The 24320-nt window shown below is 32.1% G+C and overlaps 1 protein-coding gene and 1 long non-coding RNA gene across 2 annotated transcripts; one reads left to right on the forward strand and one right to left on the reverse strand.

The window, feature by feature from the left end:
- The first annotated feature begins 1440 nt into the window (after window positions 1-1440).
- LOC134238687 (uncharacterized) lies at window positions 1441-2228 on the forward strand. The gene is made up of 3 exons (XR_009986067.1): window positions 1441-1522; window positions 1758-1818; window positions 2087-2228. It is a non-coding gene; the product is annotated as an uncharacterized LOC134238687 (long non-coding RNA).
- Window positions 2229-16540: 14312 nt separating this feature from the next.
- On the reverse strand, window positions 16541-23225 carry LOC134238693 (uncharacterized). The gene is made up of 4 exons (XM_062720814.1): window positions 23147-23225; window positions 22142-22753; window positions 19569-19864; window positions 16541-16624 (listed from the first exon to the last, which is right to left on the reverse strand). Exons 1-4 carry the CDS (start codon window positions 23223-23225, stop codon window positions 16541-16543), a joined length of 1071 nt encoding a protein of 356 aa, XP_062576798.1.
- Between the last annotated feature and the right edge of the window lie 1095 nt (window positions 23226-24320).

Below are 24320 nucleotides of genomic sequence, written 5' to 3' on the forward strand. Positions count from 1 at the left end.
CGTCATCGGTGGTAGATTTCAATTTTAATGACTGTTACAGCATAACAAAATAAAAACATTTTATTTTTGTAAATGTTTACACATTTCTAATCATTTACTAGAGTTGAATTACGTAGCTAAGTACCAATATTACGAAAACCTGATTTCAAAAATTGACGTCATCTTGCCTACTGTGACGTCATAATGCAGCACTGATTTAGCCAAGGTAGAATATTTTGTATGCTTCCTTATTCCCCCTGCGTTGTTAGTTCATTCGACAGCCCCTGGATCCGGAAGGAATCTTCTACTGAGAATTCATTCAGAATATCATGCACAGACAGAAGCTGATCAGGATCATCTGGTAAACCAAGCTTCACAACTGCACCACACAGCCTCCATAAATCCATAGGTTTCAATTTTGAAACAGAAATCCCCTTTCTTTTCAAGAAAAGTTGTACCTCATTAACTTTATACGTTGAAAAGGTTGTAGTCGCCATTTTATCTATAGATTCTGTGTCGGGTATCACGTGACTTTTTAAAAAAACGAAAGGTTAAAACCAGACCGGATGGAAGAATCAGAGCTGATGAACGAGGGAGATAACCGTCATTTTTATTATTCTGAAAAACAATGCTAACTTTTTCCACAGCAATCAATTACACATATCCTTATTTTCAAGCTAGTACTCAAGTAATTAGCTACTGGGCTGTAGTATTCCGTTAACATCTACACATTGTTATAAAAACTCAAGTTTCTTCGATACTTAAAGAGCATGATCCAAGTATGATCAGTATCCAAATCGAGACAAGTTACTGATGAATAGATTGATGTTAAAAGGATTTCGACACCATGTCTAAGGTATCTAATCAATATTAGGACCTAATTTTTTCACCTTAAGTATCAATTGTGTTTATGTAATAGGGTGATATTATCTATACATTTATGATTAATAAATGATCTTTTAGGAATACTGTGTTTCTTGATTTTATTATTATTTCACTTGATCATCATCTACATCATTTGCAGCATCATCATCATTTTGTATATATTTGAATTGAAACACAATTGGATACATATTACTGTTTTGCCCTATTCTCCCTTGGTTCTTTTATTGTGCTATACATTGATCATTAGTTGACTTATTCAATTAATGCCTATGGCTATTTTACCTATGTGGTCATTTTCAGACATGCGATTCATGTCATGTGCTTTTAGTAGCCAATAAATACTTCTTTACTATATTTCAATATACATTTATGAATGTTTATATTTCCAAAGGCAAAAGAATGTCGCAAAATTTGGTTTAGAGTGTAGGGTCCTAATAAATTTCATGGACAAGTTTGGCTGATTGATGTCTTTATTTTCACACCCTACAGTATGTAGTTTCCCGCTTTTGGTGAACTGCCTTTGTTCATAACAAAGTTAGATTTCATAGAGGAAAGTCCTATATAGTGCTTTATTTATCAGAGACTGTATCTATATGTAGTCTGCCATATTTAGTACCAGTAATCTTGAATGACCAGATTTACTGACTACTGACAGATAGTAAGTGCACTCTATATTTTATTATCTTAATTAATATCATATTTAATATTTCTGTAAATTATCTAATTTATGCATTTTCTATCATGCATGAGTAAATTCAGTTGATTTGATTGTAAAGTATCGATCTCTTACTTTTATCATTTGATCTTGGTAATTTATAAATATCAGTTATCAATTTCATTGATGTGACCTGATTATTTATTTTGAAGTTATAAAGTTGAATTATTATTTACAGTTGATAATTACATCAGACATATTCAGAGAACTATGTTGAGTTAGCCTTGTTCCATAAACAGGTGATTAATTGATAATCAATTATGTTTTTACTATAGATAAATGTAACATAAAATAGTTGCATTTGAATGTATATATTTATTCAGCAATATTGTACATGGATAATTTTCATTATCAGAATTAATGATTTTATATTTTATGCAGTCAAGGGGAATAACTTGTAAAGTAATTTGAACTAGTGCAAGAGTTATCTTTCTTCTATTGTGCATATATTCCCTTGCAAGCTTATTGTTAAACTTTTATGCTGACTATTGTTTATTCCTATTACAGGGCTATACTTTTATTGTTATTCTACATACTACTTCACCTGTATATATCATCGATCCATCCATATCAACACTTGAATGATGCAATAAATGATGAACCCACAAGTGGCGACTTATTCTTATTTATAAGTAAAGGACCACTATTACATTTATAAACACTCTCAGACTGATGGTATTTCAAAGCATTTTATAATAGAAAAGGATTTACTTAATTTTTCGAAAATCATATAATTTGATAAGCAGTTATTTTAAATAAGTGAAGATTGCTTTGAAGTCTTTCGAAAAGGGGCATTTTTGAATATGATTGGAAAAAATAAAGACTAAGCATATCAATAACTGCCGTGATGGAAAAATGCATTTAATCACTCGGAATTGAAAATTAATTAAAAACTACTTTTCAAGCAGGGGGTCGCCCGCGTGGCGCAGTGGTTAGAGCGTCTGCTCTAGAGTCGCGAAGTAAAGAGGCAATCCTTACGTCGCAGGTTCGAATCCCACTGTGGGACGTGGAGACCGTTCCAATGGATGAGACCGTATAAACCGTTTCGCAGTAGATGCTGGCACGAAAAAGATCCCTCACTGCTCAATGGCCCTGAGTGCCGAGTATAGGTCAAAATTTGCAGCTCTCCACCGGCAAATGGTGGCGTCTCCATATGAGTGAAAAATTCTCGAGAGGGACGTTAAACAATATACAATCAATCAATCAATCAAGCATGTGATATTTTTAATGAGTAAAAACTGGAAATAATACCTCAAAGACGGGACAAGGTTATAAACAGGACAACTTCCGTTTTTACATATACCGATACAAAAACATGAAAATTATATTTATTCATATGCTGAGTATTATGCTCATACGTGTTTGTTATGCATTCAGTTCCATTGAATCTGAGGCTAATGTGAGTCGGCTACCTTAAAGTTAACATTTGTAATTTCTATGGTCGTTATAATGACCTTCACGTATACCGTAAATCTGGAAATTCTTATGTCGATTTTATTTTGCGAATCTTGGTCAAAAACCTGTTGATTCATTTTTACGTTTCAAAATTTTGCGAACTCGCAAATAAATTATCTACAACAAAAAATTCCAGATTTACTTTCATAAGGTCGTATTTTGGCTTTTTTTTTCATACCAATTGCTAGGCCCTTTTTATACTAAGTTTGACTTTGGAATGTTCGCTCTATCTGATCAACACATAGCTCATGGCATGTGTGACCTGTCAACAGCTAGGGGATGCTACCTCCTCCTAGGCACCTGACCCCTTTTGAATTTTTCCAGGGGTCGAGTGTGTCTGTCCTCTTCACAGTTTTGTATTGTTCATAGATTTCTGGAAAATCGATTTTTGTTCGTTATCTTCGACCTGTTCATTTAATATTGTCTATGTTGTGTTCTATATTAGATACTAGTATTTGTTGTGTTCTGTTTTGTATTACCTATAATTTGATTAGTTTTAAGTATATATAAGAAATTAGCTGTGTTGTTTTTTTTAATTGATTTGTATGGGCGACAACAAAATCATTGTCAATATTTTTTAACGACCTTTATCTTTTTTTAAGGAAAAACTACTTTATAAATGTTTACAAATTTATTATGGAGAAACCGCAACTATAATTGTTAACAACAAAATAACAATTTTAACAAAAACACCTTGAAAAGTAAAAACACAATTACGAATATTTAACATTTAAAATTTGATCATGTAATAATTGAGTTGGGTTAACTTTAAAAATATTAATGAAAAAAATTTGTAATATTAAAATAAGATAACATACATATTGCTAATATATCATTATTGAACTATGTACATTGAAAGAAAACAAGTTTTAAAAGTTTACGAATTAATTTTGAAGAAACTGCAACCAATGATTTTATAGCACATATATTATATTCCCCAGAACAAATTTGAATGACGATGCCATAACTTGTTGACTTTCTTGGTACCCATGTTACTTATCCAAATGTGGTCAGCATCTGTTTTGCAACTGGAATTAAAGTTAACGTTTGCCAAAATTTTAATTTCACACTTTGTAAACTCAATATGTTTGGCAATTTCTGATTTACTCAACTAGTTTTAAGATTGTTTTTTAAGAACAACACTGACCACATACAGAATTTACAATATGTATGTATTACGCTATCATGGTATGTGAGCAATCTTTACTTGATAAGTACAAAGTAAAAGTCACACAATAACAATAAATGGATGATAATATGAAGCAATACAAAAGATGAAATACACAATGTAATACAAAAATTCTATATTTTACTAAACACCAATTTCAAAAATTAAATCATGCATAAATAAAACAAGTTGACCATGGGCCACAACGCTCACCTGAATATCTATGTCTTAGACAGCAGATTTGTGTTTCCTATTTAAAACCTTTGTGATATTGTGGCATCACCCAACACATGGGGCCATGATTTGAAAAAAGTGATTAAACACAACCTGAGGATGCCTTCTTATAAATATGTACTAAACTTGAAATTGTTATTCTTTAAAAGAAAATCTTAAGAATTTTTCTCCATGTATTACTTTGTAATTCTCTGATTACCCATTGAGGCCATTGACTTCGCAAAGGGTACTAATGTCGACAAATTTTAATTAAAATTAATTTAAATCCATGCTACCTAAGAATGCTTTCATAAAAGTATGACTATTCATGGCTCTGGTGGTCTTGAAAAGTTTTTACCCTAAAATTCTTATGTAATATTTCGATCACCCATTTTGGCAAAACATTATACCTGGGATTCATGATATTTAAGCAATTTTGATTCTAAATCATTTGAATATGCTTCTATAGACATTTGAGTAATCATAACCTTTTTTAAAGAATATTTTAAAGAGTTTTTCTGTATATTTCTATGTAAAGTTTTGTTCCTCCTTTGTGACCCTACTCTTTCCTGGGGGTCATGTTTGGTACAAACTTGAATCTGCACTACATGAAAATCCTTTCATCCTTTCTTGTCCAGTAGATCTTCCTAAGGTTTTAATAGATGCCATTTAATTTTTCTTTTACTCTTAATGATCTCCCATTATAAGTGGATTAAGCCTTTACTGAACAACTTTAAATTCAATCTGATGATGTATTGTTGGTTTACTTAAAATAAGGTCTGTGATTCTTGAGAAGAATTGTAAAATATGTAAAGTTGTCAAGCAGATGGACAGCTAGACAAAAAGAGAAACACTAGAAAAATTATGATCAGAAAAGCTTACTTGAGCTTCGAGCTCCAATAAGCTAAAAATTTTTGATATTTTGTCGCAAAAAGGGAATGTTCACTGGAAATAGCATCAGGTACTTTTTAGATGGAATTTAGGTTTTCCTCTTCTCTAGCTCTTCAAAGAGATGCTAATTCTCACCGTAAAATCAATATATCATACACAGTTTTTCAAAGCACATACATGTATAATTTTTACACATTACTCTAAGTATAATAATAATAAAAACAGTCGTAACTACCATCATTGTACAAAATTTTGTCAATCATATAAAAAAAATATGCATAATATACATATATATATAATCGGAAAAAAAGTCCCAACATGTATAAGTAGAAAAAGGAATGTATATCAAGAAGTTGATTTCTATATGTCTTTCTTTCCTGTTAATCATTTTAAAATCATTTTCATGATTGAAAAATTCAACTATATTTATCACATACCTTTCAGAATCTCCAATTATAACTCTTATGAAAATTCTACAAATTAATTCCCAGCTGCCACAAATATAAATTCCGAGCTGCCTTAAATATAAATTCCGAGCCGCCACAAACAAAAAAAATCTGCTTAGTAATTCATCGTTGACAAGTAAAGTGAAAATGTCAATAAATGAAAATGGTATTTTTTTTAAAAAAATTTATGGAATGAAAACGGTGCATTCCAAGTTTTCACATTTTACGAGGGCCGTTCAATAATTACGAGGACTTGCTGCACAGAAAAAAAAATATTTGACGACATAATCGGGCAAAATGTTGCGCATAATATAAAAGAATCTTTACTTATATGGTCTACAAAATTTTATATCAAAATGTTGTAAATTGGTAATTTTGAGTGATTTTTCAAGACATATCATTTAGTCACGGAGCAGCAAAATCTTCGACGTCACAGACATTATAGAAAAATATGTGATTGAGCTTTCATTTTCTCAACATTTTCCCAAGAGTACCTGTACATTTTGAGTCATCTTATCTATTCCACATCAAAACATCATTTCTCGTCAAGCTTAAAATCTATTAAACAAGCAGGATATTCTTTTTGTTTGAAAACCAAAAACTGCAGGTATTTATGAGGTATAGTGTGATGTTGATGACTCTCAATCACGTTCTTTACATTCCAGATAAAGTTTTCGTCCATAATCCTCTTCACGTACTCCCGTATAGCCGTTTTACAGAGGTCTTATGGTCTAAAATTCCTATTTACTTTTACTACATGTTTTATTATGCATATTTTGGATCTCGAGCATTATACACAATTTAACTAAAGTGTGGCGCTCCGTCAAGTCACGATTACCTCTATGAGTAAATATTATATAAGAAGATTATTTTCGTAGTTTTCATTGGCCGAAAGGACGTCACGTGATATTCCTCAATTTACGATAGCGACGCGAAAGCGCGTCCATGGAAAAAGATATCGCACGACATAGCGTTCGGTTGCACTAAAGTTACGTAGGACCTGACGTCATAATGTAAGAAGCGTGTTTTTAACCTTTGTGACGTAATGACAGCCGAGTCCGTTCAGTTAGGACTGTATAGTGCATTCAATTTAAGTGATTATATAATATAACTTTTATGGACTTTAGTGAACGGTCAATATGTGGTTATAAGGACTCATGGCAATTGATATTGACCTCAGATTCAGAAAATGATAGCGACCTTGCAGGCTCGGTCGCTATCACTTTCCGTGTTTTCGGTCAATATCAATTGCCATGAGTCCTTATATCCAAATATCGACCTACACTGAAGTCCATAATTGTATAAAAAAAGCACAGTTTGCGTAAATTTTGAACGGCCCGCGTACTACTGCTGCTACTTATTCATGTTTCAATCAATATATTTCAATATATTGCAATAAATTAAAAGTTCGGTATGCAAAAGTCATCTATATATAATTCAATGAACTGAAAAAAATTCATAAAATGTCTATATTTGTATGGCAATAGAAACAGCAGGCCATTAAGCATTACATGTAATAGAGTGCAAGAATGAAAAAAAAATTGCCAACATTTGAAAAAACTGCAGGATTTTAAACAAAGTATTTCTTCCTGCTAAACGCATAGTGTAGGATATATAAATGGAATTGTTCTTCTGTCATTGGTAGTAAAAATTCAATTTCCAGCGTTTAAAATGCGTGGGATTTCAAAAAGGGTTATAATTATGGTATATTTACAGTTTTAACGACGGTCATCAAAAAATTATCAGATCAGAAACACATCGTCAATCCTATACAGTTAAAAAAATGAAATTTCACTTTAGAATCCAATACTTAAGACTACAACGATGTGTCATCTTATGCAGTCTGAAAAAAGTATATTGCATGAACAGTTGATAATTCTATTAGTTATCCAGGTTCAATCAAGGGTGTGCGGGGATTTACCCCGGGTTTTATTCCATGTGTATGGAATAAAACCCGGGTTAAATCCCCGTACACCCTTGATTGAACCTGGATAACGAATTTATTTCCTTTGTACCAATAAAAATGCTTTGTAAACATCAGAATGTGTCTCAATCTATCGATTAGATATCTACGTACTGAGAAAGTATGCATTGTGACGTCACGTTTTATTTTATTTACACCCGGCTCAAGTCGGGTGCACGGATATTTACACCCGAATTTGTAACCAATCAAAGCTCGTGTTACAAGCTAGATAGGAAATAATACTTTTTATAGCCAAGTGGGGCTGTTACATGGAAATACCCACAGCATTTACGTTCGATGATTTTTAAAACTGATGAAATTAACAACTGATTTTGTTTCATAAAAATTAATCAATGCATGTTACAAACAAATTTATTTTTAATCAGGAAAGGATATTTGTAAGCCAATTAAGCTGTTAGCAGAAAAGAAAGAAGTCCTTGTTGTCGTGTATGATTCAGGACAACCTTCTCGGTCTTGAAATGCCTCGGCTTCCATATTTCAGATATTTCTCGACCTCGGTGGTTATCCTACATCACTCACGATAATGCAGACTTTATTTCTTAAGTGATGCACACATGCAGTATACTCAAGTCATTAGAAAAATTAGCAAACATTGAAATAAATGTTAAATATCATTTCCTCCTAAATTCTCAATTTCAATACATTAGTTTGCTGATTTTTGTACAAAAACGTTGTTTCATAAAAAAAAACAAGAATATTTCTTTGGAACAGACTCAAGGGCGATTGAAGTGTACTAAACCAACATTTTTCTGCAATATAGGAATATCACGTCAAACTGAAAGTGACACTTTATAATCCTTATTTAGAAGATTCGTGATTATTTTCTTACCAAACTAACTTTTGTAAAGAAAAATAAAAAACATATGAAGATAACAGACAGTATAACAGTATTCAAGATAAAAAAAATCATTAAACAATACAAAATAGGAGCAGAGCAAACATGGACCTCCAAAACATCGTAGGAAGGATCAGGTGCCATGGAAGAGTAAGAATCTCTTGCCGGCCGGTCACACCTACCGTGTGCTCCTTGTCATAATCGAAATATAAAACATAGTATGAAAAACGTCAATCAGCAGTTGACTTCATAATTGTATCTGCTGACAAGGTCATTGTATCTGTCATAGACCTTATAATGACTTTAAAGGAGACAGCCGAAATTCTTGTTTCATCAACTTTTTTGTCATTAATCTACCTCGTTTTAGAAATTGTCCATACATAGAGCATGCTATTGCATATCGAATCAACTGAGATAAATAAACTCTGTATGCATGCAGGTGATAAATGTATAAAAGTCAGCATGTTTATCATAGAACTTGGTTGCAAAATTACCATGAATGTCTTTTTCAAGTAAAACATCCAAGTATTAACAGATCTGTCATACTCTTTTATTTCAAGCTCATCAGGATATATCGTATCGACATAGGAATGGAAATTCCCATTGTTAATTGAAATGCGTCGTAGATATATCTAAATGTCGAGTTGAAGGCCTAGTGTTTTCTTCTTTTACGCATTTGCACAAAGTTTGCTTTATATGAATACAAAAATGGGTCTACTAATAACGGAGCGCATTTGGTACCATGGAAATTCCAATAAATTGGTCGAAAACCTGGTCTCCAAAAACCAAATAGATACTGTCAATCAGAAACTCAAGCATCTTTTTCATGTCCACTTCAGAGTATTTGTGTGTGCAATCAGAATCTGTTTAGCAAAATATTTTGCAAATGACCAAAACAAGATAAGTAAATTCTGAAAGACCCCACAAATCAGGAGCCAGAAAGGGCCTTAGCCAATCTTGTCTTTTTTCACATTTACCTCATTTCACTATAAAACCTTGACACCCGTCTTAACTTCTGAATTGAATAAAACTTGTAAAACAGAAATATAAAACAACTTTCGAACAAATTTACTTTAAAAACGATTTTTTTTTTCATTGATCAGGAATTCGAACTTTTTGTCGTCAATAACTTGAGTAAATGTTAGACAATATCATCATATTTTTCAAAGGATAAAGTATTACTGATATCACTTTTCGATATCATGTACACTAAGTACATGTAAATTCAAATACTGCACTTATCCTACGCTTAATTTATTTGATATTCAATAGACATTTTTCTTGTCAATAAGACTTTTTTAAATGTTTAAAATTTTGAAATAAATTTAAAGTCTTCTTAACATGTGCATAATAAATCAGGAAACCGAGGGAACTAAGCAACCTTAATTAACCCCTTCTCTACCGCATCGGTCAATATGACCGATAGCGCGTTAAAACACGACATTGCGATAACAGGACCTCTGTATACTTTTAATAATAGCATTAAGGTATATAAATTATATATCATCTTTTAGGAAATTTTCTCTACTTTCAGACCCTGTGAAAATTTTGAGCCTTATTAATCGGTAATGAATAGATTTTACATTTTGAAGACATTCATGACTTTTTGAAAATGACGCAATTTTCCAAAGCAAGGACGAATATCCTGACGATAGGTATATTTTTTCCTGATTAAATCATTTAAATAAAATTAATATATTTAAAAAGGATATTTTCTCTGCTTTTAAAATATGTAAAAATTATTGCTTTTACTTTTAAATATTTTGTAAAAACAAGAATTTTCTTCCACGCATGTGATTTTTCTGGGTTTTATTCGTAATATTTAAATTAAACGCAGTTTTACCTTTATTTCTGTGTTGAAATATGGAAAACAAAATACATCTGGTATAAGTAGAGAAAATTTCCATTTCAACAAGCCTTCACTGGTCTCTTTATTTTCTGTATTTTCTGAATTACCATAGTTTGAATTTTGAACCTCCGCGTAATTTTTGTAGAAAATTTGAATGTAGTCAATATTTAACGTCAAGGTCGTTTTCGTTGCGCCTCGTTCGGAACAACATGTTTAGTACTATTATATTTAATTAAATATTTTAATTTAAATAGATGCATTATTTAAAAAAATGGTTTAAAATAACAGTAATTATCTTTACACCTTTAGAGAAATATAGTACATATGTATTTTTGTTTATTTATACAATGTGCAATAAGTTTATTCAGTGTTGATAAAAAAAATGTTCGATTCCTAAAGGTCTACGTCAAAAAAATCAGATTTATTGCTGTTTGCTTTAAAATATATTCTTAATATAAAATACAATTAAACATATACTGACATGAAATTTTAAAAACTTTGAAACACAATGATTTAATACAAAATCTCGCATTTACACAACTCATTACGGTATGAGCTGATCGAGATTAACACGTGTTTCCGCTGTAGCAGTAAACAACAACAGCATGGATTTTTATGATTATTTTACGATGGAGAACACGTCAATTCATCAGATATGACGGGTCTTTTCTTTGGCATGATGTGAGTAAGTATTGATTGAAAAGTTTAAAAGTATTTTAGAGTACATTGACTGAAATGAAACACAATGACTACCAAGGACCTATATACTATAGTAGTAGACTGGACCCTGTTACACATGTGTAGCGGGTATTCCCGGCATATGATGGAAAACACTCAGTTGTAGTTTTAACGTTTATTATGATGACATCTTAGTTGATTAATACGGACAATAATGGAAATAATGAGTGGAAATATTGGAAGTCCTGCAATATACAAATTGCGTCATAAAAATATGTACAAAATAGTATTTCAATTAAACATTCCGATTATAAAAAATATAACAAATTATCTGTCTTCCCTTTCCACAATTAATTATCAACATTTACTATGATAACACATAAATATACTTTACACATGATATAAGGGAGTTAACTCTTATAACAATATTACGCTTTAAAATCTTGTGAAGAGTTATCTTTCTTTGATATTTCTTTATAAATCATAAAAATATATATACAGATAGACATACCAATTTAATTCAACTATACATTTCTTTATTTTATGGTGTTACCTATGTACAATAAATGTAATAATAAGGACTTGCTCTATACAAATACCTTTCTCAAACTAAATAATTATTTAGATTATCTTATTACCAAAATCTTCACTTTAAACTATTTTCAGGTTTATATACTATTTAATTTATTGGAAAACTTCATCAGATTTATCAATATCTGAATAAATAGACAGATAACTCATAATGTAACAATTAAAAGTAAAATATCTTGTTTTCCACATTTTTAACTAAATATTATAGAAAACATATCTTGTAGCATAAAACAAGTAAAAACTTACATTTTAGGAATTGTCCAAGGTCTCAAGGTCTTAGGAAATAGATATTTCAACAGCAAAACAAACTAGGTCTTCTCCATTCAAAATCAGAATTTCAGGACTGAATAAAACTATATAAATATCCAACCAATGAAAACCGAGTAGAACCTTAGTAGATGTGTGTGTGGTCATGTAAAAGTGTAACATTGACAAAGGGGTGTATAACTATAGCACTAAATAATCAAGTTATAAAGAAGGAAAAGAATAAACTTTAACGGAAAACTATCATTTATAATATAATACTTTATTTAATTTATATTAATTTATATTTAATATTTATTTTATATCATTAAAAATCACTTAACTTTTATTATTTTAAATAAAAGTACCTCTACTACACATGTACATGTGATATGAAGCCGTTCGCTGGTTTGACATCGTCGGTAACCCAAAAATGATACTTTTCGGTTCTTTCAAAGATCACAAAAACTTTATTTTTCCGATGACAAAATTGTTTACAATACAATGTCACTGTTTTCTCAATATGGAATCTGAATACTGTGTTGACTGATCAATAAAATATTTTTGTTCGATGTACTCTGTCCCCTCCGATCCACATTTTTCAAGATGGTAGGTAGTTGGTTAATTTTCGTGTGGTTTACACTGCTGAAAAATTGATAACTGTCATGAAATCACAGATTTCTTAGCAGTACACATTTGACATGTTTGTTAGCTACACAAGTTTATCGTTATAAAAACTTTCAGTCAAAAAGCATCCTATAGAAATTATACATCTTTACTTTAAAATGAAACAATTTTAGTAAATTTTAAAAGAAAAATAAAAGTTTACAGTGCTGAAAAAATTATTGGCGTGGATAAGTATGATTGCTTCTCATCGTGTGAAACAGTTACCAATTGGCCATACCTGACCTCCTTTATAATTTCATTCAAGGATAATTGTGTGGTCACTCATTAATAGCCCCCAAACTTTAAAAAAATTGAGTACAAAACTCTCTCAAGGAGACACAATTTGGTGAGTGATTTTTACATGCATTGTATTCAGAAGAGTTCAAAGTTTAATGTTTCCACTGCAACAAGGAGCAACTATTTGCACATGCTGAAAAAATAAATCATTTGAGAAAAAATTGTGATAAAATAGCTTAATTAAGCTATTCTGAATAGCTTAATAAAGCTATATAGCTAAATCAAGCTATATACCTTAATCAAGACTTTGTGCCGGACCTGTCAGAGTACATCAAACAAATCAATTTTTGTATTGTGGGCCGGAACATCCAAACCGTGTTTTGCGATGATGGATTCCAATAAGTTTGACTTATTTTTGTGTTGTTTTTGAAGTGGCATGGTAAGTTTTCTTGACCACCTCTAAGTACATTCAAAGAAAAATGAAACATGACATAATTAACACAAACACATAAATTTTTTTTAGCACGTGTAGTGTGCTGGTACCATTTAGGCTTCAGAACTTTCATCTATGAAGACCCACTTGCTAATCCCACCAATGGCCACCATGCACAGAAAAGACCATGATGTGGAGGACATATGTGCTTAGTTATTAGTAAGTCAATTTTATTGCAGTCAAAATTCCTCATTGCCACTGGACGGCTATTAGTCAACACTCCCAGGTATATGAGAAGCCGGACTGGTGCAGTGGTTAGAGCCTCTGCCCTATAGTCATGAGGTAAGGAGTTGATCCTTACATCGCATAATTGAATCTTACTATGAGACATGGAGACCTGTTTTTCTGATGAGACACTATAAAAATATCTTATATTATACTTATAACCCAATTAAGGTCCCTTGTCGCAGTAGGTGCTGGCATGAAAAAGATCCCTCACAGCTCAATAGCTGTAAGTGCTGAGTATAGAACAAAATTTGCATCTGTCCACCGACAAGTGGTGGTGTCTCCATCTGAGAGAGAAATTCTCGAGAGAGACATTTAATAACATACAAACAAGCCCATATATATAAACACCTTGTCCCGGGGATTTTTCTCTGAAGTAACAGTTTTCAGTCCAACATGCCCTTTCTCTTAACAACCCTGACAACAGAAACTAGAAAAGGATACTTCATGAATTTGATAAAATAATGGTTAATTATGCTATTTTTTAAAAATTTTAATTGATTAACCTTGATTGTTTAGTATAAAGCCTTCAATATTTCAGTCACTTCCCCAAACCATATAACTACAAGTATGACAAAATATGACATTCATAAAATAATATATATATGATATGCTTTATAAAGACTTTTTAACAATGTTATATCAATTTGCAAATTGTAGATTTCTGTATAAACTGAATTGTCTGATTAAAACTACATATTCGATTAGAAAAGCTTTTTCAAAACTTTTTTTTTGTTACAGAAGTTGGGACAGAATACATTCAGAAACTGATCATGCCTTGGTCAAATCAAAGGAGTCTTTCAGAGAGATGGCAGAGAGTACATTCAACATGAAGATGATGTGCACATAATGTAATATGGAATCTAAAGTTAGAGATAAAAACCTTCAAACTTACTAGCAAATAAGCCTATCTGCTTGTTAATTATTCTTTGCCGAACAATTCACTTTTAGGAATGCTCTTTATTTCTATCAATGATGCAAGTGGTTATTCAAGATCATGTCATGTGATATAAGGAATTCTGACTTTTGACAGCATAAGACAAGGGTTTGTAAGAAGAGTAGCAAATACTAAAGAAATCATTGGATACTGAAATTCAGTCATTGTATGCCACATAAACTGGATGAGTGAAAGATTGTAGCTGAAGTTCTGTGCTTGTCCATCTTTGCTGTTTTTTCATATGCTTATAAAATGACAAAAGTTGTTTTAACAAGTGACCCAGTAAAGAGTTGAAAATGTAAAATAATTCTTGTAAGAAAAGAAAAATTGTAAATGTTTTCTTATACAATGTATTCTAGATGAAAAAGAATGTGTTTGACTAAGTTTTTGAAAATGACAATATAAATTCTCTTTTGTGTAATTAAAAAATGATAATGGTTGCAATACATGTTTACCTTAATATGATTTTAATAGTATTTATCACTAAGATTGAATTACTTGAGAACATATTTTACAAATTTTGTTCCAGTTTACTTAAGTCAGAGATATATTTTTTGAATGACAACCAAGATTTGAAAAAAAAGAAAAAAAACAAAGTAATTGAAACAAAACTATTCACTTTTGTGATATCTCTGTTGATTTTATTGTTTACAATTTTATGTGTCAGTTATTGGACAATATGTCCATAATAATTGCAGCATTTCAAATTTGATGTATACATACAATTTAAGGCAGATATCTGTACTGATATGACCTTGACCCACAAAGAACAGAAATTTCAGGGTCAATACTTAAGACAATTATTTGTTGGATGTTTTATAAATTATTTTTGACCTTATATCTTACAAATGATACCATGGAAAACTGTCTAGAATAAGAAGTAAGAAACCTATAAAGCCAAAAAATTGAATATTGTTGTTGCTTAGCAACCATTTAAAGGTCATTTAACACAAATTTGAACAAAAATAATATGTGGATATTGCAATACAGTATGATGCCTTCTAAAGAGTATATTTAGAATTTTCTTCTTTAGCATCCATTGTTACAAATTTTAGCAAGAAAGATGAAAATTTTGGGAAAAATTCAAAATTCTAAAATTATGCACTTATTTGACCTTTGACCTCCAAAAAAAATGAATCTGATGAGGTCAAACTTTCAGACAATTATCTTATGTATATTATTTCAGTATCATTACCCTACATTTGACTTTACAATGTAATGGAATGCATAAATGTGTGTGGGATGAGCAAAAACAAGAAATACTGCCTGAAAATTGAAAAATACTCCGTTGCTTAGCAACCTCTTTAAAGTCATTATTTGCAGAATTGAAAAAAAAGTTTATGTGATTAATGTCGTACAGAATAATGCCCTTTTGTGGGTTTATTCTGAATTTCCTATTTCAAAGTGTATCACTGTTAATTTTTAACTTGAAAATTAAAATGTGTCAAAAATGCAATAAAATTCTGCACTTATTTGACCTTTGACCTTAATTTCCACTAGCAAGGTCAGTCGTGAGGTACCTACATAGTTATGAAATATCATCTCCAGAAAATTCCCTTCAAAATGGTATACATTATATCTAGATTACTCTTTGAATAAAAAAAGTTATAAATTGATTTATAAGGATATGTCAAAAGGTTTGCAAAAACGCTGAAAATGTGCCGGTAGAGAAAGGGTTAAAAGAAAAATTGCAGTATTTTTTCCAGTTTTTTAAATTTTCGTTGAACTAAAAATCCATGAGGGTCACACTCAACGCTTCAAGAACAGATGTAATTGGAGTGGCAATAGATAAACCCCCACCACCACCAACAATCATACCTATACATTTCAAATCATTGAGATCGCTATACTGAAATACTAGAGCCCCGGAATCCCCCTTTTCAGAAAAGGGCACATTTTGTATTCCACGTATGACAAGTTGTGACATATAAGTGGTTGAAACGCGTTTTGATCATCGGAGAGTGCGATATTTCGGTATCTGGCAAATATTTCCCCTTCTACCAATTTTCCAAGGGTTAATCCTGATACCATTCCACATTTCAAGACTCCTTCATTCGAATGATCTTGTGATTCTTCGAGGCCCAGAACGTATTTTACCACAACAAAACTGTTGGAAGTAAACTTCTAGAGAATCCTACAAAAATTGGAATATTTGCTATTATGATGAAAAAATGGTATAATAACAAAGAAGGCCCTGATATAAAAATAATTTTACAAATATCTTACACAGGAGTACAATTATACAAGAGGCCCACGGGCCTTATAGGTCACCTGAGTATCATGTAACAACTTTCTAGCGATTGTATTTGGTTCGTGTTTTAATCCAAAAGCTATGAAATTCACAAATTTTTAAAGAGGCACCATTGCTTATCAAAGGGCAGATTTCAAAGCATTAATTTATTTTTAGTCAAAGTACCCCCCTGGTACCCCTGACCCAGCGGCACTGAAATTATCTATTTTGAAAGAGGACCCTTTTTTTCATTATACGGCCAGCATTTTTTTATGCTTAGGCTTAGTTATGAACATAAGAATAAAAAGTCCCGAAGGAGAAGAAAATAAATTTTTTTTTAATAAATCAATTATTATCATTTGTACATTCTTTTTTATGCTATCCTAATAGGCTCCTTACCACTGTACACACAATGCTTACAAATAGGAAAGTAGAACATTTAATTGCTTATTTCATCTGCCAGTTTGGGTCAAGCGACGCTCGTAACTGCGAGCTCTAATGACAACGCCTGGGTGAAGAGAAAATTCGGACTACTGCACATTCATTCTTTAGAATTTTTTGCCGCAGTAATTATGACCCATAATGCATCACTTAGCAAAGTTGCGCTCTCGCGAGAATGACGGCAAATGTTCAACAAAAAGTTAATCGCCTTGATTGAATGGATACATATTGAAGATAAATTGTAAACGTAACTTTTTTCATCAACTTTCAGCACTGTTCAGTTTTTACTTGGTATTCTGTAACTTACATATGACGTCATGTGACGTCAGAGTCTAGACGCACCAAATGTCACGTGCGGTGTGACGAGCCCGATCTAAATTAAAACAATAGAGGAGTTTGCGCTCGCTCTAACGGCCGCACCATCAACATATTATAAATTTTGTGATGTTGATCAAAATATATTTTAAAAAATCAAATCTTTAAAAGTCTTTCAACATATCTTCATTTTTTAATACGTGTAGACATTGTTCTAAAATTTTCTTGATGCATAAAATTATAATTCCTATCATAAAACAGACAGGGAGTATTGGGAGTAGGGTGAATTTTCTTCAATTAAATGTGATATAATTTTTCTGGCTGATACAAATGATACTACATGTATATGCCTGTATATATTTGTATATTCTTGCCTTTTAATAGTTCATTTTTTTTCTTCAGGTTATTGTTTATTTCTTCCTCCAATGGACTTAACTTCTCCCATAGTTTTATTCATTACATCTGATGCATAAGCAACCTTTCTCTGAAGAATGATACTGTAAGCTACAACAGAGACCTAAACAATGTCGCTGGCAATATGCAATAGCTATCACGGGCAGTTTAAAACCTGGGGAGGAAAATAATTTACAGACAGATACTTTTGAAACGAATACATAATTATCTCACCAGCATGTCATTGTGCTACGTCAAGTCGTCAGCATTTTATTTGTCCTTTGAACGGGTGAAACGTTTTGAATGGCACTCTTATCGATGAATTTTACACTAAACCAAGCTATCTTCTCAGATCTAGCTTTATTTACCCGCCGTTTCATCGTAAAACCGAAAGTGCGAGTTCGTAGATTTGAAATCTTGATCCCGACTTAAATTTGACATCGGAAAGAATTTTTTAAAATCTTTTTCTGAAAATTCAAAACCTTGAGCGGAGGGTTTGTAAAACTGAAAAAAAAATAAATCCTGGCCTTAAATACGTAATTAGATCATTAGCACATTAACCAGGAGCAAAGGATAAGATGTTCACAGAATTCATGCATTTCACTATATAATCATTGGAGCCACATCCTAAAACAAGAACCCCTGACCCTGGGGCCATAAACTTCACAATTTTGGTAGAGGCACTATTGCTCGTCATAACTATGTACTTAGTTAGTTTATTTAGTACCCAGGAGCAGAGAAGAAGACTTTCAAAGAAATAATGCATTTTCACTACCTACTTATTTAGTCCCACCCTAGCACTAGAACCCCTGACCCCAGGGCCATGAATTTCACAATTTTGGTAGAGGACTCATTGCTGATTGAAGATTTTTAAAGATTGCGATAATTTTAGTGGTTTTGGCCCCACCTCTCAGGCCCTAGGGGGGCAGGGACCCTGAAATTCACAAGTTTTTTCCCCTTCACCCACAAAAAGCTGTATACAAAATTTGGTTAAAATTGGTTTCGTGGTTTCAGAGAAGAAGCTGAAAATGTTCAAATGTTATCACACAACGGACGCCAACGGACAAGCACGGATGGCAATAAGTCACCTGAGTGACTCAGGTGACCTAATAAGAGAGAAATATGATTAAACCAAATCAAGTAAGAATGAAAACTACAGACATGTAGCATAGTAGTACAGGACTTGATTTCTTTTTACTAATTAAGTCACCTTTGCGCCTTAAAATTTTTATTGTCGCCAAATATTAAATTAACGTATTTATTGTAATAATTCTAATAACAGGCTAAAATTTCTAATTCTAAGCCATATTTTAGAGATCATATAGAGGCTTGTTATAACCTGGAGAAGCTTCACAAGCAGCACACTTGCGCTTGCTGTTTAAGGCTTTTTTTTTATTTCTGAGCAATGAAGGGTTGTTCAGGATAACTCTACATTAGAAAAGTGTGTATATTCTTCATAATTTTTCGTGAGGTGAGAAAAAAATGTTTTTTTTTCTTATTGTGGATATTTGAAAGAATTCTTGAACCATCTATTTTAATCTTTTCATTAATTTCACACCAGAAGTATCTAACTATTATAAAAATTCATTAAGTGACATTACATACATGTATTAAACAATCAGTTATATACACACAAAAACTGAAAAAAAGAAAAATGAAACGATTGTGATAAAATAATACCGAGTCTTTTCAATCTTGCCGTCGTCAGATCTGCGAGTAATGCTTTCTTTGGAATCCGATTTGTCAATTTGACAACTGCTGCATCAACACTAACTCCGTCTACAATGGCAGAGGAAGGAAAAACTGACTTAAAAACATTACCACATCTTTGTGACCCTTCGTACCATACGGATGGCTGAACAACAGGATATTGCAAATTAGATGCATTTCTCAACATTTCATCTACCGAATGCAAAACATGGGCACATGTTATGAATCCAATTTCACCATCATTCAACTGGACGAATCCACCAAGTGTTCCATGTCCATCTCCGCCTGTCAATTTAGAATTATATACATTTAGATACTTCAATAACAAAATTTCATGCAAAATGGTGCATCTAAAATTGATGTTACATTAATCTTTTTATATATCATTCATTTCATCCCAACTTTAAAAAACAATACAATGATTTTGCTACAATTTATTATGTACTGATTCAAAGGGGATATACTATATTAAATCACATTCCATCCCATCGTTAACCCCTTCCCCGCAGTCACGCATTTTAACGCATATACCATTTCGAATTTCTAACGCAAAATCACGCATATACTGTATCCCGGCAATCAAGAATTTTATAACGTTCATTTAATCTTAAATTCAAATATTTCGTTCTTATATTATTTATGCTAAACATTTGAGAAACGTGTACCACGCTATAAGGTGCTTGTATGGAAATGGTAAGTTTCTTTTTCAATGACGTGAACATTAAGTGTATGTTGCATAACAGTTCAGTAACAAGTAAATCGGCATCCATATAAAGAACCCGCCAATTCTGCACTCAAAGGAACGAATGGCAGAGGTCAGCGGCTAGGATAAGGCTATCCGAAAAATATCAAACGGTTCAAACTGCAGTAACTCTTCCAAACAACCTTAATATGTCGCCCGTTATGCAAATTATCCCATGTTTCCCACTATTGTTGATACCCTGGCATACTCTCAAAACTAAACAGTGATTCCTTAAATAATAGCGAAAAACTGAAGGTCAAACGCTCCCCTTATCGCCCGTAAACTGAGTAAAATTTATTAATCAGGTTTATTTTTGACATGTACAAGTGATTAACTAGGAAAAATGGAAGATATTCTGTGTGAATCCACAGAAGAAGTAAGTCCTCTAACTGAAGTTTACTGGGGGATTGTATGTAGTTAATCCATTTTTGTATAAACTGCCATAACTCAAAAATAAACCTTTTTATGTTGGTTAGTTAAATTTCTCGTCAAATATTTTCTTAAGAAATAAAAATCACACTTGCCCCTAGCTAACTTTATATGTACCAGAGATCGTGATGAATTGATCTATGTATCAAACTTTTCACAATAATTTTGTTTTGCACTTGTGCAGATGCGATTTTTGTGCAAAGTTTAAGAAAATCATAAATGTCCGTCACGTGATGCTTTATTAAAATACCCGATTAAACTCATCACAAGTTGACTGCAAATTGAAACAAGGATAACGTATTGAAATTAAAATAAAAAGGTATATTTTCGATACATTTTAAGCCTTGGGACAGCCTTATCATAACTGCGTGATCTTTAATTACCTTAATTGACTGCATACAGACGCCCAAGGAACCTAAAGGACATGGAAGTAAGAACCAGATTGGCCATTCCATTAGCTAACTGGGGTTTTAAAACTTTTTCTGAAAGAAGATGTCCTCTCTGTAAGCACAGTTCTGACACAGCTTTAACAGCCCCGTTACAGGCCGCAGCTACAAAGTACTAGGGAATTTGTCCTGTCATACTGACAACTGCATTTATCACATCAATTGCAAAGTTTGCACCAAACAGTAATTTGGGAAAAACAGGAGATCTCCGAAGAAGAGTTAATAATCAGCGTTTGACCATTAGGACTAAAAAACTGAATGAACCCGAAGGAAAATATTTCAACATTGAAGGTCAAAAATTGAAGGAAATGGCAGTTATTGACCACAATTCAAAATGGACAAAAGCTCAGCGAAAAAGCAAGGAAAAGTTCTGGATGCACAGACTGAAATCATTCCTCCTTAATATTATTTACAAACTACACACTTTGCCAGGATGAACTTGAACTATACTAAATCCCAGATTGTTTCAAACAATTTCATTCTCTCTATATAGTGAAAACGTTACCGTTTATTGGCAAAAAAAAAAGTGAGGCTAAAAACAGCATGTATATGAACGGTGGAAAATGGAATAAAAGACGTACACCAAACCTGTTGGTCTTCATGTAGGCTGTGCCAGGATAGGTAAGCGAGGTGAAAGTTTGTTGCAGCTCTTCACATCACAGTGTGTAAAGGTCGCTGAGCATGATTACAAATTTTAAAAGAGTTGAAAGAAAATGTTTCCATCCATATTTACAAACCTACAAAGTTGTGTACAAATGAGCGATACAAAGGAAAAGAATATGATTTTAAATTGTCATGCAGATGCAGGCTGGTTATTTATCCGTTGCGACTGGTACAGTGTAAGTAGACCTTTCCAAAAAATCTCCAAATGAACAAGTTTTCCCCTATCAATCAACGGATATATTGCAAAAATATAAGAGAAAGAAGAGAAATATTGACTCTTACCACTTTCACGTGATATGCTTGCGCCCATTCTTAGGGGATCAAGCTGATCTTTTGAGTTTGCACAAATATCATAGTTGCCATGCAAATGAAAACAACCCTCCCTTATATCCGTAGCGAATCCATCTAATTCTGTAGGAAATTCTTCTTCACCGACGGGAACAACGCCTTTATAGGAACAATATATGGCTATACAAGGTTCAGAAACAGCCTTTTTCTTCTTTGCTTTGTTCCGCTTTATTCGAAATCCCGATGCACGGATCATTTCAAGGTTTGAGTGTTTTTTCATTATTGAATCTGCATTTTCTTTCAGGTACTTGGTGATTTCTTTTATCTTTTCATGACCATAAACTTCATTTTCATCCGTTTCATCCGACACAGTATTTTCCTTCCAAAGTTTATAAACGACAGCAAATTTTTCTCCATCGCATTGGTATTTTTCATTTTCAATAGCTGTCTCACTCTCAATAACGGAAACAATAACTCTTGTCCCTTTTGTCAAATTTTCTGTACTTGAGCAGACATCTCCCATGTATAAATGTCTAATGTTTATTGCTCCATGCTTCTGATGAAACCACTCTTCAAATTTTTGCAAGATGTCTTTTTTTGAAATATCTAAGTACAATTAAGGACAGATAATACAAGAAATTAATGTATGCTTGCATCGATATCAATTTTTATAAGCCTTCTTTGATCATGTTAAAAATCATAATTTTGTTATTAATATTTACAATATTTCTACAATTTACCTTAACAATTTTGTTAAACTATGGATGAAAAAGAAATTTATGCTATTGAGGTTTTTTTTTCAGTTTATTCTATTAAACATACAATGTACCTTAAGATATTTATGATTGATCTTTAGGATTGATCGAAGTTTAAACGAACGAACAATGGAAGGGAAGGGACTAATACTGTGTCTTCTAGAGAAAGATCATTTTTGCTACATGGTCATATGTTCAGTTATATATAAAAAATATATAAGTATAATCTCAATACCTTTTATACCTTTTTCTTGCTTGCGTCTTTTATTTGGTAGCATATCTCCTGAGCCATTACAAGGTCGTTTTCTGCTTACAGAAGCCATTTTATCCTAATGATTTTAGTTATTCTTTATAGCTGAAAAAAATGTCAACAAATTGAAATTAGAAAAGTACAAGAAGTAGTATCCCTTTTGAAAATCACATAAAAAAAAAACATTAATGAAGATGACGACGAAGTCGTGAGAAATATGTGGGTAAATTTAAGACAGATTGTTGAATCTTGAAATGATTTTAGAAGAAAATACATATTTTCAACATTTTCAATATGAAGACCACCTTTAACCAAAATTATCTAAATGTATTGATGTACAGTCATATCATAATAAAATTATTTAGAAGTTGTTTTTCTGGTTAAGGGTGGTTTGTTGCTACAGTTTGTCATTCTTTAGGGGGTTTCTCAGTATTTACTACATGTATATTCTCCATATAAACTGAACGATTTTTATATCTATCATATGAGGGAATGTAAATATTGCAAATTATTTTTGTGTGATTTGCTTTAAGATATGTAAAAAGTAACATTGTATGACAAAGTTTTTGTTAAACGATGTATTAAAACAATTACTACTAGAGGAGGCGAAAGTTACTATCAAATGCGCTATGGCTCTTAAGAGCATGTCTACGAGAAAACCATGCAAGAGGTTATGGGAGCAAGGTTCTCGGATCAACCTCATATTTTGTGTGTAAATTTCTTCTATAGTATGAAATATTTTGCCACAAAATTTTTTCAGTGTGGTCTCACTTAAGGGGTTAAATCGACACTGTTACTAAAAATAGAATTCTTGGTCCTTACGCAGGGTGAAAACAGGAATTTTAGAGGATTTTATATTTAAAAATTCAGCATTTTACTTGGTAATGATAAAAAATATCCATATATGGTTGAAAGTAACAAGATACACTTGTTTCAGAAAATTTTTCATAATCACAAACTGTGCTCCCGTTTAAGTGCAAAAAGGTCACAAATCTGGCATATATCCAGATTTTTGAAAACTGGTGAAAATATTCACTTTTCAAAAACCTATAACTCAGAAAGTGACGCTTAGAATCAACTCAATCTCATACCAATTATTAGACAACATGTCTGTCTACATTATATAAAAAATCTGTCTTTGGACTCTCAAATATTTTGCTGTACTTTT

The sequence above is a fragment of the Saccostrea cucullata genome, unplaced genomic scaffold (genome assembly GCF_032062105.1).
Source record: "Saccostrea cucullata isolate Sc308-1 unplaced genomic scaffold, CSIRO_AGI_Scuc_v1 ctg550, whole genome shotgun sequence".
In the NCBI taxonomy this organism is placed as follows: Eukaryota; Metazoa; Mollusca; class Bivalvia; order Ostreida; family Ostreidae; genus Saccostrea; species Saccostrea cuccullata.